The following is a 17,778-nucleotide window of genomic DNA, read 5'->3' as shown; positions in this document are numbered from 1 at the left end:
GTGTAAAACTCATTATTAAAGAATAATGTTACTCCATTATTAGAAAATAATATTACTCCATCCATCACCAAAGAGAATATTTATGGAGTTTATGACTCGTGTTTAAATGTTAACAATTTGACAGCATCATTAGTATAAATTATATTATATCTGACTTTCCAAATGAGCACAGAAGATAACACTGCATCACACATTGATTGTAGTTCTAAATGCACAATAAAATATGTGGAACAAAGAAGTTAATGGAAGAACAAAAGAGGGTAAAAAGGAGTGAGCACTATGAAAGATTATGTTCATATCAGTCAAAAATATAATATTTTATGAAATATAATAAATATGAATCCTATAAATATCAAAAACATGTCATATGCTAAAGAGATAACTGAAAAATAGTATTACATATGAAATGTTAGACTTTTAATATTTATGTCAAATGAGACTAAGCTGTCTATTCGTGTTAGTTACTAAAAGATCACTTGAGAAATTGAATTAAATAAGGATAAAATGATAACTGTCTACAGGGAGGTGATAATTTCATATTGCAATATTATCTTGTTTAAAAAGTATCATGCTACTTGACAACTCACTGTAATTCTGTCTTCCTCAACTGGAGACAAAAATATTAAGGTTAGGCAAAACTCAGATTACTAGCATGATTCAAGTGCAGGCACAAAATTTATTTCTAGCTTACTACCTACCAATACTTTTGCAAAGAACTCAGTAATAAAGTAAAAAAGGAAGATTTACTTTGCACTCACCAAATAAACAGTGATATAAATTAGATTCATATGCAATATCCAAGAAGTTTCGTGCATGGGATAAAAAGAGTAGCATATTTGGATATAAATATAATTCATATATACCTTCTATTTTAAAAAGCCATCTGTAATCAGATGAATTTAAAGTAAGGTAAATGTTTGGTGACAATGTTATTCTCAGGAATATTGATAACTTGCAGCATAAATAAGAATCATTGATGTACCCTTATGGTTATTGGTCAGACTGCATTGCAATGATATGACAGTATTAGCAAATCAGACCACCTACTCCATGAAGTCCCTTTCTTCTTCCTTACTGGCAGAAATTTCACTTTTCTTTGAATGCCTGTAAATTTCTGTTTATACTCACACCATATTTGTGTCACACTAACTTGTAGTTATTTCTGCTACAATTTTCTCTATTATATTATTAATTTTATGAGAACAAGAATCTTGATTTTCAGAGAGCATATGATTCCTTCCTCTGGTGACTATTCATTAGCAGTCTCTAAGGGAGGCTGCTAAGTACCAGAAACTATGCAACTAGGGTCAGCTTGTCCTGGAGACATTTGCAACACCAATCTATCTGTACTCTGAGAACCTACAATGGGTTGAGAGGAGATGTACGGCTGTAAAGCAGAATGTCTGCTCTCATACAACAAAATAGTCATTTGGGGATAAAAGCAGTACAGAAAAAAAAATAACAATATTATTAAAGATCTTGTACATTCTGTGAATCAAACAATCTCTGTTGTGTGTGTGTCAATAGAGGAAGAATTAAACTGAAACCTGCAATGTGAACACAATGTCAAATATAGTGAAGAAATGACATGTTCAAAGACAACAGAGAAAGAATTCATATGCTATTCTGCACACAGTTAACTCCAGTTGTTTATCAGAGTGTACACTTAATAAATCTGAATAGAATGGTTCAATGCAAGTTGCATTTCAGGGTAAAGAGGAGTTGTCCTTCTTTACCTCTCAGAAAGAACAGCCTGCAGGAGAGTATGTGAAGAATGCATGCCTGGATTTATACTTCCTAAAGTTTAAATAATCCATGTGTTGCTAATACTTCTTCAGATTGATAGACTGTATTATATAATGTGCTATATACAAAAAAAAAAAAACTGAAATATTGTACTTTCCAATTTTCTGTCCTACATCCGGTCTGTATTTTAATAATAAAAGTGGAGCTAAATCAAAGAGTAAGAAAAATGTTACAGACTTATAAATTAAGTTATAAGTAAATGTCTAATGCTGTGTAAGAGGTATTTAATCAATTCTTGAATTTGGCTTCTAAGTATAAATACATGGTTCTAGCTTCTGGTGAAAAATTACTTGGGAAATTATGCTTCCATTTTTATTAATTCTGGAAAAAATATTCATCTCTTCACTGAGCTCTGTTTTTTCCCTATTAACCACTGGCAGTGTAGGAAGGTTATAGTGTATGTCTTTAAAAGGCAACTTAATTAATCTCATTTTCCTTTATTATCCATCGAACTAATAGATATAATTAACAGGAACTTGGGCTGATACTTGCTGTTTCAGATTAAGTATAGAAAAAACAGAACTTCACACTTTCTAAAAGTTCTGTTATTTCAGACTTTCATGGATTAAAAGAAAATTCAGTTCTAAGTTATTCTACATATATATATATATGTATATATATATGTTTTTAAGAAACATGATCAACAAGTTTAAAAATAATAAGACAAAAAAGTACTTATTAAAATGCTAGACATTCTTGTGTATCTGATACATACATTCCCTTAATTTCATTACTAACATTTTTCCGTTATTTTTATTTTTGGTATTGTTTTCATCTTGGCATTCAACCAAGAAGTAATCAACAGTTATCAAGATGTGAAGAGTGAGAGACACAGAAGTGTTTGAGTTTTGGGGAAAGCAAATGCTTCTAACATTGGGAATTCAGTCTATCATCTTGATAACATCATTCTATTTTTTTTTCATCTTTACCTCCATTTAGATTTGCTACCCATCTAAGCACATGCTATTATTACAGAACAAGTACCTTCTGGAACAAGCACCTTCTGTCACTTAATTCCCGGAAAAATCTCTTAGAGCATACAGAATAATTTTTAGACAAGTACATCGGCACAATAAATGCTGGAGGAGTGACTGAACAGTGGAGGCATGCATCCTATTTAGCTACAGAGGTCCTTGCTTTCAAGCCCTTCTACTTTCTTCATTCACAGTATTTGAATGTTTAAAGGGAGAAATTGCATTAGATCTTTGATTTTTTATTAAATAATTTATTTGTTTATATATGTATTTACAGCATTATTCATTTTTTTATTTACATTGTTTGCTTTCATTTCTCAGATGTAGTCCCCAAAGAATTTCTACCACTACTACACCAGTGCACTGTCACCATAGTCCCTTATGCTCTTCCTATGCTCATTTTGAATTCTCTTGCTCCCCTGCAGAATGTCCCTGATTTATAGTTGTCTGTTTATTTTTGTTGTGTTGTGCTTTTATTTTTTCCCTGATTCCCTTATTCTGTTCCCCTATGTTTTTGCTTAATAAAGTGGTTATTTTACACTAGTAGATTTTTTCAATTTGTGATGGATCTTTACAAAGTAGATAAATTAAGGAAGATGAAGGCAAAAACTTATGTGTATACTAATTATCAGTTTACTGTTCTAAGCAATACATTTTAACTCATTGAATCTCATCAACCTACTGAGATTGCTACTTAACTTTCCATGTTTCAGAAGGATGAAACAAAGACAAGGAGAAGTGAATAATTTTGCCAAGGACAAAACTTTAAGTGGTGACAAGTGAGCAATAGTGACAAGGAATAAAAATAAATATTTGGTGGATACATAGCCTATGGGATATAGCCAACTGAGTTAAAAGAATAATAGTAGTGGTATTTGGATATAATAACTGTAATAATATTAATCACTATAATTAATATTAATCATAGGGGAGAAAAATAACAAACTTACTAACAGAAAATATGTGTGATTATGATTTTAGGTGGGAACATAACTATATTATGTTGTTTATGAGTTGACACTGATATATAAGATGACAGTTTCAGTAAATGTCTAGAGATTTTACTCTATTCTATTAGTAAGAAATAAATTAGCAAATTTGAACTTGGGTAATAGTAAGTAATGAGGTTATATTGTAAATCTTAGAAACAAATGATTGAGCATCTTAAAACAGACAATAAGTACAAATATACTTAAGTTAAGGAAGAACATTTTGTGGAAAAGCAGTTGTACAGTCAGATATAGAACATTTAGGAAGGAGGGTTTGATAGTATCAGAAAGTGATTCGGAAAACATTGAATGACTTACTGCTTGGTCCAAATTTGAATTAAAAAAAATTAATGTGGTTAATAGAGAGTTAATGGAAAAGCAATGCTGGAAGTATAAGGTTATAATTAAAATGCAAGCTAAAAAATGCAGGCCAATAGGTATGAAGATAAGATATGACAGCTACATGCAATGCATACTGTGTTCAGAAAGCAGACACATTAAACTGAAAGGCTTTATGTGGGCTTTGTCAAGGAGTGATCACATCTAGGATATTGTAAATCTCTAGTGGGAAGTGATAATATGAAATAATGAGTAAAAAGTATTACTGAAAATTGCATCTTCATGCATATCTTCACTTAGGCATAACTAAGAACTTCTCAAGAAATTTATAACTTAACAAGAAAGAGACAAAGTAAAGGAGGAAGACCATTAGGTTTTAATTGCCTAAAAAATGGAAAAGAATCCTATGCCTTTGGAGTAAAATGTTAGCTAATACTTAGAGTTGTCAACAAAGAACATAGAACTGTGTTCTACTAGTAAAAATAAACTACAAATTTAAATTCCAGTTCATAGAAATGTTAAAAAGTATCAGACTTACAAAAAGTAATAACATTCAATAATCAAGTATTATTGAAACCACTATTCTACCAGAGTGAAAATCAAATTACTATATTCTATGTTATACAGGGTTTGTAAATAAGGCTAGTTGAAACATTTGAAAATTTAACTTATTTGTACTTACTTATTACAATTTTAAGCTATATAATTAAACTCAATTAAGAAAAAATATATCAAGTTCTGCACTGGTGATCAAATTTATGTAATAGTTGTTTACTAATAAATTAGTAGCAATCTCTCTCTTAATCAGATATACTGAAAAGCTCAGAATTGCAGGGTGATTATATAAATAATACTTGACTTCTGGCAAACTGTTTATTCTTACATTATAAGACTCAATGACTAAACACATTTTAGTGTGTATATAAAAATGAAATGTCTTGCTCTTTGAAATAATAACAGGTAACTCACTCTTACAAATTATAAATATCTTTCAAGAAGAATCTTGGATTCACTTATGTCCTTACCTATTTCCACAGATGCTCTACTGTTTTCTTAAGAATTTTGAGTTTATCATCTAACTCCTCAAAAACTTATTTATTATTCAGAGTACATTGATTTCATCTGCTAAATTCATGCCATAAACCTCTCAAAAGGAAAGAAAGTTTTAATATGTATACTTTATTACTTCTTATGAAAAATACCTTTTCTAAAATCATATCATATATTTTTTTCCTCACTTGCCATTTACAGCAGGTTTTTTGAGTCAAAATTATATTAAAAAGTTTTTTTTTCAGTCATATTGTTTACACAGAGTTGAGGAATAATTAAAATGTCCTAACAAAAAAATAATTACAAGTGACTTATAAGGAATAAAAAACAACATTATTGGAGCTAAATCTGAAAAGGTTAATGTTTTTGGAGGTGACAAAATCAATTCAGTGCCACTGAATTCAGTAATCTATCAGTAGTTTCATGATATATTTTTCCTCCTGGATAATACTTTCCTGTCTCAATTTATTTCTTTACCATCAAATATAGACAGATTTATAGCTCATGGATAAAGCCAGATATTACTGTAATAGCCTACTAGTTGGTTGTCAAGAAACAATGTATAACATTGTAAACAAAAAAGAGTGAATTTTCAAAAGATAGGCAGATTTTAATGGCTTATTGAACAAGTTCTGCAGATACTAATAACGTCACAATTTTTTGATGAGTGCAGATGTTTCTAATTATTTCCATTTGCCTATGTGTATAGTTCCTCTGCAGCTTCACCCATCAAGGTGAGTCTATTTCAGCATTTCGTGAATGTGGACTTCACCACGTGACTAGTTTTAACCAATGAGATGCTATTATATATGACCTGTAAGATGTTTTTATACTGGGCCAGCTCTTTTCTCAAACCTTAACATAATTTCAAACTAGCCTGCTGAATAGGGAGAGACTTGGATTCACTTCCCCAGCAACCAGTCTAACAATTGCCAGACATGAGTGACTATCTTTGATCATCTAGCTACCATCTGGCTTTCCTGTGGCTAGTAATCAGAAGAGATGACATGAACCAGAGAATTATCAAGCCAACAGATACAAGTCTGTTATAAATATTTGCTTGAATGAAACTGAATTTTGAAATGATTTGTTGTGTATTCAAAAACTAACTGATATGAACAATTATTTCAATGTCTAGACCACAGATTTAAAACTAAACATGTAATTCAGTTTTAACTAATTTTTTTTAAAAAGATTTATTTATTCATACAGAACTGGGGTACAGGCCAGAGATGCAGTGGCGGTGAGAGGATTCACCAGAGACAGAGTGGGGAGCAAATCAGGCAGATCGATGAAATACACTGCTGAGGGGAGCAGTGGGTTGGTCAGGAGAGGTCTGCCACGCCATGTGGATCACCTCCAGGGAAGGCGGGGATTGAACTCATGCTAAAGTGGCTTTAGCTTCTTAGTGCTATGCTTTAACCTGCTGTACCACCAAGGAGGACCTCAGTTTTAACTAATTTTGAACACAGAGGTGACTCCAATCAGGTATTAATAATCTCACTGTTCCCACCCTCACTTACTAACTGAAAACTTATTTTTTGGAAATCCAGTATTAGAACATTAATTATACCTAAATTGTTCTTCTCTACTCCCTATGTAGTCCCATAAGTAGGATTTCTATAACTAGTTACAGAATGTCTAGTATTTCTGTATATAACTGCTCTATCCTATGACGAATCCAGCAACTTGTCTTTCTCCTCTTAATAATTCTCTTCATTCCAAATCAGATATACTGAATTATAACAATTTTAAAGTGAAATACAAGTTTATAATAAAGTATAGGTCAATTGATTAATACATGGATATTATAAGCAATATCTACTTTTACAAAGAGAAATCTTGTGAACTTCCAACATGATAAAATGGTGCAGACCCTAAGCTTGAAAATTCTTGCAGAAAACTTTTTAGTTTCATTTGTTAAGGTTGTCATTGTCAACACAGTAATCCAAGTACTTGCAACACTGCCCTTTAGCCTATGTTGCTGTCAGTTATTTTGATAAATATGAGAAGAAATGAACAGATTCGAGTCCATAAATAATCCCATTACTGACCACTGTAGACACTTGAGTTACAAAATATCAACCTTTAAGACCTGTAGCACACCTCATATTGACCTACAGAAGTACAGTGGAAAATTTTCTACATGACTCAGTTACTTTTTCTCATTCCCGAGCATATCTTCCTTTCCAGAGAAAGCATATCTTTCTCTTTAGATATTGCTAACATATCTAGCAATCTTTATCTCTAGATTTTTTCCTTATTAACCTACTCATATAAGTAGTTTCTATCTATGGCTCTAATGTCTTTTGTGCAAGTATGTAAATGTTTTCAAGGGATCTGGTCTTGACTGATGCTATGCATAAGAATCTTTAACTTAGACAGCCATGCCTGTGAAAGGAGTTAAGAAAAGTCGATCCCCAAAAATGATACTTTGGCATAAGAATTGTTTTGAGTGAAAGTCCGTTAAGCAATAACAGATACAAGGAAGCTACCTAAAAGAGGGCATAGAGTTTCCTTCATGAAAATGTCCCTCTTCTCTTACCAGGGTGGAAAGAGCAACCATTATTTTTAGAAATGGACATGGTACCAAGTGAATCTGAATAAACCATGCATCTTAAATAATTCTCATCTTCCAATAGTTTCTCCCAAATATTTTACTGCTTTTGGAAGCTCAAAATCCTTCATGTCTTATTTAGTCAATCTCTGCAATTTATTAAAACGGTTTGAGTCCTGGGTCTTAGCAGTATCCATGAATTTTCATTTCTTCTCATAAAACCTCCCTCTATAGTAAAAATCAATATTAAATAATATTTGTATACCTTTTATCCCATTTAATTGCTTTTTGTAAATTCACATTTCACTGATGCTAAAATTAAAACAGTAGAGGAAAAGATTAGTATCTTTAACACCTGACAAAAAACTATTTCTATTAGAGACACTAATATATTGTTTTAATTTTTGTGTTTCTATTTTTTTACAATAACATAATAGTTTATTTTTACATCATTTTGTGCCTTTTTCCATCTCAGTTTAATCCCTGTAGGCTTCCCATCACCAAATCACCTGTGTGCTATCACCATGCTCCAGAGAGGCACTAATATTTTAAGAAACTTTGAAGTCATGGGAACCATGTTGAACAATGAGAATATACAGATGTTCTGTTGCTGACTATGTATGTATGAAACAATTTATTTCTCCTCACTTGGGATAATGTTATAGGATATTACAGATTCTCTTGGCATTCTTTCCCAGAGCTAGCTTCAAAAGCATCAATTTTCAACATTGTTTAGGGCAGAGGTCTCATTTCTTTAAATATGGAAATTGAACTGTGGCATTTATCGCTGTCTAATTTTTGAATTCCTAGAGGTTAACAATGAGATATATATACTTTATTATTAATGTGTTAATCTATAGCACACAAAACATTTATTTCCTGTTTAATTATGTGCAGTGACTCTTGTCATGTAATATTTTAAATGTCTAGTCAAATGATACTTCTGTGTGACTAAACATATAGTCTAGAGAAGATGAGAGAGGTTCTATGCAGTCCTTTCACATATTCAAATACATGTCTTCATTTGATGCATAAAAGTTTGGAGAAGTCCCTGTTATTTTTAAACCCTTAATGCAGTTTTGATGGTTTTCTGTTTTTGGTAACTGGTAGAATATGCATAAAAATGGAATTGTATAATTCCAAATTTAATAAAAGAGAATTCAAGACAAAAAGAATTTTACATCTTATTGCTTTGTTTAGTAGTATCACAGCTCAGGTTTTTGGGAGGGAGGTATGATTTGTTTTGGTTTGTTTTTTGTTTTCTTATTTTTTGGTTTTATAAGTCAAACTACAAATTCCGCTACAAAATTTCAAGAGGATTGCAATGGTTAAACAAATTAAGCAACATTATTGCTGGGAGTAGTAGGAGAGTATTTAGTAAAGTTCATGTAAATTATCTACATAGACTAATCTTAATTAAATTTTAAAATCTAGTCTGACCTTAATACACAACCTCATACATATAATTATTGCAATTACTTTTGATTGTTTAACTACTCTAATGCATGTTCTAAAAATAATTTAGGACACAGATAATTATCTTAAATAATCCACAAATGTGTCATAAGTACAGTAGTGCAAAGTTTTAAATTAAACAAATTATTATTTATAATTTTTACATCCCCTTTCTTATAAATACACCACAAAAAAATTTAAGTTGTTTCCCATTTTGTATAGAAATCGACAGTAGCACAGAGGAAGTGAATTGGGTACCAGGTTGACATATGCCAAAACCAACTGGCAATTGGGTACCAGGTTCATATATGCCAAAATCCTAGCCATGATGCTTTACTTTATTACACTGTGAGTTAATACCTACAGAAATAATTGCCACTGGAAGAAAATGAATTTAGTACAGTTTTACATACAAATAATTATCTTCCATGAATTTTAAGATACTTATTTAATACTTATATTATGAAGGATGATATTGGAATTTCCATTATTAGATACTAATAATCATAATATACATAATGTATACACTAGCAGCTAATTGCTTCATTCACTTTTGGGGGATTAGATGATATACTTATATTGATTCTTGAATATTAACAGTAGGAAAATGTAATTACTATATGCAATCGCCACTCTAATTTCTCTGTTAATCCAAATAATGTAAAAATAAAAAAAAATGTAAAAATAAATTGTACTTACTTTCAACAATGATTTGTCTGTCTTCCCAGTTATCTTTAATAAGCTGTATATTTCCAAAGTGTGCATCGCTGTAGAAAATACGATTGGTACCTTTCCTTCTTTGATCATAGTCAAAAGCCAATGCTATGATATTCTTGAAGTAATCTGGATTCTCATATGGCCTTATTGGTGAATTTAAATTGGTTTCATCAGAAAGATGTATACTTTTTAATATCGTTCTCCCTGAATACAGCAAATAACCTTCATGCCTTAGGCAAGTAACTCCATCCTCTGCCAAATAGCCATGGGCACAAGCACAAGTTCTCTGAGAATTTCCTCTATAAAGACAAAGTTGCTGGCATCCACCATTGCCCTTGGTGCAAACATTGGTCCCTAAGGTAGGGAAAAATACAAACATTTGTATTCTTTCCTTTTAAATTTTTCTTATAGAAATAGTAATCATTTAGAGCTGAATGTTTTGTTTTTTTATTCTTAATTTTGAAACTGGTAAGTAAAAAAAATCACTGTGAAAAGTAATGTGTTTTGAAGTTATCTTCTTCCACTTCCCCTATCATCAAACAAAAACATTAAAAATTTTCCTTAATCAGCTAGTAGGTATATAAGTGTTTTGAAAATTAATACTGAGATTATAACAGATTTTATATTTTCTAGTCTTTGGCAATGCTGATTCATTCTAAACATGATGGAATGCACCAAAACACATTCCCTACTTTAAAACTCTTAAATATACACATATACAACAACATTATTTATTATACAAGAGAGCTGACCTTTCTCTCTTACTCGGTTAAAGATTTTAATCTCCTTCAGGTTCACTCCAAGACCAGTTCTCATAGTTACAGTCTCTGTGGCATCATTCTTGTGGCCCCTTCGTATAGATCCATTGGCATGTGCTCTGCCAAGAAGTTGAAAAACACATGATCAAAACAAAAATTTAATTTAAATCAAATCCATTTTTTAAGCCAGGTATAAAGGATGCCTAGTAGAAGGGAAAGAAACCAACTTTATTCTGTGATACTAAAATGCTTGAACCTGGAATTACAGGAGTGCCTGCCTTTTCTTTGGAAATTACAGGGATTTGTGAGATATTCTTTGTGACCTTGCTAAGGAATGGCTAATCCTACAAGGGTAAAGCAAGTGGTACTGAAATAACATTTTGAGCTTCAAATACTTATGAAAAAATAAATTACCTGTCAGACCAGTAGATATAAGCCCCAAAGACTGCAACTGAAAACATATCCACGTTGCTCCCTGACAGTACCACCTCGCGGCTCCCACCAGTTTCAAGGTCGATTCTTTCTATCTTGTCTGTACGAGCATCACACCAGTACAATTTATTTTCCTAAAGATCGATTGAAAGGCAATATAATGAGCTGTTTTGATTGAGTGTTTTATTGAAAAAGTAAGAGAACACTAAAAGTGAACTAATGCAAGTTGGCAGTTAATGTACTTTAAATGCTTAAAAGAAATCCAACAGACCTCATAGTCAATGGAGATGCCATTTGGCCATGCTATCCCCATGCTGACAAGGACAACCTTCTCTGAGCCATCTAAGCGAGCCTTTCCAATGCAGGGCATCTGTCCCCATTCAGTCCAGAACAAATAGCTAAATGCAATTGTTGATTTATAGTGATATGCAAATAAACACAAAAACACACATTATTAATAACAATAACAGCAGTAATGTTCATACTAACAAAAATAATACATTTTAAAAAGTAATATACACGTGCATTTATTTAACAATGAGGGATTTTTATTGTTGAAAATATGTAACTATTCATAAAATCATGATTATTGATTCAGGAATCTAACTTTTATATATGCTATGCCTATCTGAAATGCTCTTCTCCAGCCTGCTTACTTACTTTGCTACTGCTGTTTATGTTTTAAGTTCCATTTACTTCCCTGTTCTCTGACTACTCCCCCTATGTTTGCGCTTCATAGCATGAATTAGAGTGGCAAATTTACACTTTATATTTCTTTACAATGTTTATTATAATTACAATGATGATGTCCCAATCTACAGGACAAGGTAATTAGAAAATTTAAAAAATAAAATTAGCGGTAGGTTAATATCTAATTTATTTATTTTTAAATTTTTTTATAAAGATTTATTTATTTGTGCATACAGAACTGGGGTACATGCCAGAGGCTCAGGGGCGGTGAGAGGCTTCACCAGTGACAGAGTGGGGAGCAGAACAGGCAGATCTAGGAAGTACACTGCTGAGGGGAGCAGCGGGCAGGTCAGGAGAAGTCTGCCACGCCATGTGGTCACCTCCGGGCAGGCGGGAATCCAACTAATGTGGAAGTGGTTTTAGCTTCTCAGTGCAGTGCTTTAACCCACTTTGCCACCAGGGAGGGCCTCTAATTTATTTTTATAAACATACATTTATGTAACTTTCAATTCTATTCATTTAGAGAGCTAAATTTCACTACTGTGATCATAATTTTACAAATTATTTTGTGAAGCCATTTTAAAATATGGATTAAGAGAATGAGTGTAGTAGCTAATATTATTATTTTAGTAACCACACAATACAAAATGTAATGTGAATGAAAATGAAATAGTGTACCAATCTGTTTCGGCAAATCCCTGAATCATAACTTAGTAATAAATAAAGATGATTCACAAGGGTGGGAAGGAAAATGAAACATAGAAAGAAATTCAGAGTATGCTGAAATAGAACATATCCAAAAATGAAATGTAGAAGCACAGAGGTATATAACCAGGCTTTCCTTCACTCATTCATTCAACAAATACAATGTTCAAATTATAGTATAATAGTCTACACTTTTAGATAAAGGATCTCTTCTTTTGAAGGTATATCAGTATTTATTCAATTGTCAGAAAATAACAATGAATGAAGTTTAGAAAAATAGCACAATCATTGATCCAGCCAGGCAAAAACTGGGCCAAAATTCTGTACATATGTGAAAACAAAGCAAATGCTACAAACAAAAGAGCAGTGAGTATGCACATGGAAGAATCTGAAGTGAAATGCTCTATCACTGAGCTGCACTCCCAGCCTGTAGAAGAACCTAAGAAATACATTCACCTTTTATATCCCCTCACTAAAGCCATTATTTGCCTATGAAAAAAGATACTAATACTACATAAATAAATGTATTTGTGTGTGTGTGTGTGTGTGCCCCTTTTATTCACAGTGTTTTATTTTAAAAGTTGATTTTTCTAGGCCCTCCCTGGTGGCACAGCAGGTTAAAGCACAACACTAAGAAGCTAAGTTTGATCCCCAATTTGGAGGTGATCCACATGGCACCGCAGACCTCTCCTGAACCACTCGCTGCTCCCCTCAGCAGTGTACTTCGTCCACCTGCCTGTTCTGTTCCCCACTCTGCCTCTGGTGAATCCTCTCACTGCCCCTGCACCTCTGGCCTGTACCTCAGTTCTGTATGCATAAATAAATCCATATTAAAAAAAAAAGTTGACTTTTCTTCTCTGAAAAATACTGTATAAAATAAATATATTGGACTTATGCAATTATACAAAAAGAAGTGTTGCTAGAATCCCAAGTATATTAATCCTGAAGAAACTGAGTTCATATCTACAAGCTCTATAAATCATAAAGGGAAACATTGTAGCAAGACATTCAACTAATGTTATTGGTTAGCTCTAGGCTGAAGCAGGCATAACAAAATATGTACTTCTGTCACGATTGTTAAAACTTTGAGGGAGACACTACATAAAAATTTATTCAAAATAAAATAACTACTTGAATAGGAAGTAAAACTGTTATAATATACTTTTTAAGGACATGTTTCAGCATTATTAATAATGCTCTTAAGATAACTTCACCAAGTCTTTGTTCTTAGATGGTAGGCAATGTTATATTGTGATGGGGATTTTAGGGATCCAGTACAGTTCAGGGAGAAGAGATGTGCTTATTCAATCCGATTCTTCCTATCTACTTTTAACATGCTCTAGAGTTCAAATATGGCACAACATGTATACATCTTTTATGGAAAAGTAACCTGCTTTCAAATGTACTAAATGATTAATAAAAATATTATTTCCCTCCATAGAAGTCACAATTCAGTGAAAATGCTAATTAACATATTTAGCTTTAATTCGTAAGTATGGAAATAATAGTTCAGGAAGTTAATGATTCACAGGCACATGGCTAATAAGGTCCAAGCCAGTAACTACATTCAGACTTTATTAAAATAGGCCTACACTGAACTGTCTTCTCTATGATACACGGTCTTATCAAATAGAAAGTCCACAATATAACAGTCTTAAATCAGACGTTATGTTTCCTTAGATGAAATGAACATAACAAAGATTGCTATTCTTAAAAACATAAAGCAAAATATGAAAAGGATAATGGTGTTGAGGAATGTCTTTTATTTCCCTCAAGAATTCTGTATTCATTTTAAATTGTAATACTTTCATTCAAGATACTGGGAATGACAATTAATTTAGAGCTAAAAAATATTTAAAGTATGGGTATCTTGTATATAGATATACTCAAATTTTCTCTTTAGAAAACAAATGATTTAATAAAAACATTAACACAGATGCAGAAATCCCTTTTTAACTAAATGATCAATTGAAAAAATAAAAGTAGATTCTACACCTACCATAATTAATTTTTATTAACGTCAGGGAATAATTTGTTTGCTTCGTAAACACTGACATTAAAGAACTAGAACTTGAGAATAGAACTAGTACCTTGAGAAACTTCTGGGTTTGTAAACCAGGTGTAGAGAAAGGACACCCTCCCCCTTTTTTTAATTGAGATAACATTGGTGTTGAGGTAACAACAATGTGTGATTCAGAGCCACAGGATCACACATCTCAGAGTCATGTTATCACCCCACAATCAGGGGTGAACAGGGAGAAGTTTATGAGTAAGTTCCAGTAATAATTTGTATAGATCAACTTGACATTATCTTAAGTGAACACTGATTTTCAGTATCTAATCACTGTCTGGGAATGGGAAAATCATGGGGATAAAGAATGGGAAGAAAAGAAAATTGTTGTCACTGGCTTTTGAGACTCCATGAAAATTATGATTCAGTGACTATAATACATATTACTGTTGTCCTGATTGGAGTTCAAGTTTTGCTGTAGTGAAGTGATGAACAGATTATATGATTTAACCAAGAAATTGCCTTCAGAGTGTTAGCTTGATAAGTCTGGACCTGAAAATACTTCCAGAACTAGAGACTTCTCAAAACTGTAAAAATTTAAATGATTTGCTATGTAATTGAATTTTTCTAGATAGCAGTTCATCCTAAACTGAACAATAAGATAAACATTTCATCTCTTATTTACATATAATTGCAGTTACAGAATGTAAAAGTGCAAAATTTAAAAAGTAAATTTTTACTTTTACAAAAAGGAAATTTTTACATCAAAAATAATTTGAAACTTACAGGAGTACTAACAGAAAGCATAACATAATTATCCCTATTCTCTCAGACACAGAAATTCTTGGCAGAAAATGTTTAATGAGTACATATCATGAATTAATTTCCAATTACTTATAAATATGTAATTGATACAACACTAACTTGGTAACACTGAGATGTTCTCATTGGCCTAAAATACACTCAGTGGTATTTAGTACAATTTAGTACATTTATCATATGGCAGCTACAATGCCAATATTAATTTATGCTCAGGTACACTTGTAAATGAAAATACTTTTTTAAAATTTCACAAATAGCTATATTCAAGTTGGAAAGTATATATTGTTTATAAATATCCTTAGATGATTTCAAAGACATATTTTTTGGGTAACAAAACTAGCAGAGAAAAATCCTATATTGAGTGGGGGAAGGGAAAGGAGTTGAATAAATAAATCTAACTTTTGAAAAAAAAAAGAAAGTGATTCTTATATATTTTGATATCTGAATAATGAAAAGTATCTAATTTGAATCAATCATTTTCTTTGTATTTAAAACTCTACTTTGAGTGTTAAAATGTTTCCCTAAAGAACAAATACAGGTTGCAATTTTTATAATGATCTCATTACTTCTTTCTTCTCCTATCCTTTTTCTAGAAGAAAATGATTTAGATCCTTTATCAGATATGATAAAGAAAATCTGAGATAACTAAAAGTGCCATATTAGCACAAAATGAGCATGTAAAATCTGTTATATGCAGCTAACTTGGTCCAGAGGAGAATCACAAATGTCACTGTGTCCTCTGCTAACTTGGGGGTCAACACTGCATTACTGTATCTGCAAAAAAAAGTAAAAATGTTAAAATGATAATAAAAAAGTAAAACTCCAACAGATTATCAATAGTATTTAGCCTTTTCATACATACTTTTATTTGACAAAACTACTTGGTCATTATTTTTCCATTTTATTTTGCCATTGGACTGGCAGGTGATTCTCAAATGTGTTCTTTCATTGCAGTCATGTACTCATTCAGCAAATATTAATTAGGATAGGACCTGATGAAACAAAACTAACTGGACTTAGTGACACTCATGAATCTTACTGTCTGATGGCAGAGACAAATGGGTAAATAAAGAATTACCTGTGAAAAATGCTGAACAGAAATGCTTAAATGTTGCTATTTGAGAGTTTCTATAGGTCATGAAAGTAAGGTCTTCAACACTGAAATGCTGAAGTGTGGTGGCGAGCAACAAACAAGATCAGAAATGAACAAGATCAGAAATGAACTCAATTTCTTTTGAGCCAAAATAAAGGTAAATGGCATTTTCACTTTTTCTTTCTGTTTAAACTTGAAAGCATATTTTTATATTATCATTTGTTCTAAAAGTCTCATTCTCATTTATGTTATGCTTGGATTTTACTTTGTATTCCTTTTTGATTCATTACTTTGAACTTCAGAGTAATTACACAAAAAATGACTATCAGGAAGTTTCTACATGCAGAAATACAGAGGAAAATTCTTTACATTATTGCCCATTCTTTCATTTTGACAACCATACATATGTGTGTTTACACATACATATATATTAGTTTGCTATCTACATTTAATAATGATTTTTCAGAGTGAATGATTCATATTTTATTATTTTTTTTTGTAGGTTAACACATAATTTGTAATGCACACCTGTAATGGGAATTTCCCTATGGATTATTTGACACCTGAACTTTTAGAGCCTAGACTTCTAGTTTTCATAGGCTGATATAGGATTCTAAAAATATTTTGTTCCCAATCACCATGGCTTTGGTGCTCATAGGCCAGGGTGCCCTCATGTAATGAGAGGTGAGCATGACCTTTTGGATTTCTTTCTCTACCAGCCAAACAAGCTGTAATAACAGCTCAGGCATTTTGCTCATTTCTATTCCTTCTTCCTTCCTAGAAAGGTAAGATCAAAGACTCTTGTTAGAGGTTAAGAAATAAAGATAAAGCAAATATATTTCATCAATGTGTTGAATACAGAGAAGCAAAACTAAGAAACAGACAAATCTAAACCAAAACAAACCCAAGGATTCTGACTGCAGAACTGAGACTTCAGAGGCAATAAACCAGCAAGCAAGGCAAGGAGGGTCCCAATGGACTGTGGCAGAGGATTATTGGTACTTTATCAGCAGATGTGGTGAAGTAACATACATCTGAAGAGGTGAGGATATGTATCTAAATAATATACAGTTTGTAAACCGATGTTCACATCATTAAAAATAATACAATAAAGGGTCTATTCCACAATGGGTTAAAGTGCAGCACTATGAAGCTGTCCATAGCCGTTGCAGCACAAGTTCAGTCCCTGGCCAGGAAGGTGACCCCACATGGCCTCTTCTGTATCACCCACTGCTTTCCTCAGCATTGTATACTAGTTCATCTGCCTGTTTGCTCCACACTATGTCCTAGTTCATCTGCCTGTTTGCTCCCCACTATGTCTCTGGTGAATTCATTCACCCCCACACCTCTGGACTATATCCCAGTCCTTGTATGGATAAA

The 17,778-nt window shown here is 32.2% G+C and overlaps 1 protein-coding gene across 1 annotated transcript in view; it reads right to left on the bottom strand.

Moving 5' to 3' along the window:
• Positions 1-17,778, bottom strand: part of LRP1B (low density lipoprotein receptor-related protein 1B) — a 1,583,276-nt gene that overhangs the window by 351,636 nt on the left and 1,213,862 nt on the right. Inside the window, exons 23-26 of the mRNA XM_012727834.1 lie at positions 11,349-11,475; positions 11,060-11,211; positions 10,640-10,764; positions 9,870-10,241 (exon numbers count right to left, since the gene is read on the bottom strand). Coding sequence (XP_012583288.1) covers positions 9,870-10,241; positions 10,640-10,764; positions 11,060-11,211; positions 11,349-11,475 — 776 coding nt within the window. The remainder of the gene's footprint in view (positions 1-9,869; positions 10,242-10,639; positions 10,765-11,059; positions 11,212-11,348; positions 11,476-17,778) is intronic.

Source organism: Condylura cristata, unplaced genomic scaffold, assembly GCF_000260355.1.
Source record: "Condylura cristata isolate star-nosed mole 26May11 unplaced genomic scaffold, ConCri1.0 scaffold00002, whole genome shotgun sequence".
Lineage (NCBI taxonomy): Eukaryota > Metazoa > Chordata > Mammalia > Eulipotyphla > Talpidae > Condylura > Condylura cristata.
Note: the sequence above shows the minus strand (reverse complement) of the source record. Positions and strands in the feature narration are given on the sequence as shown.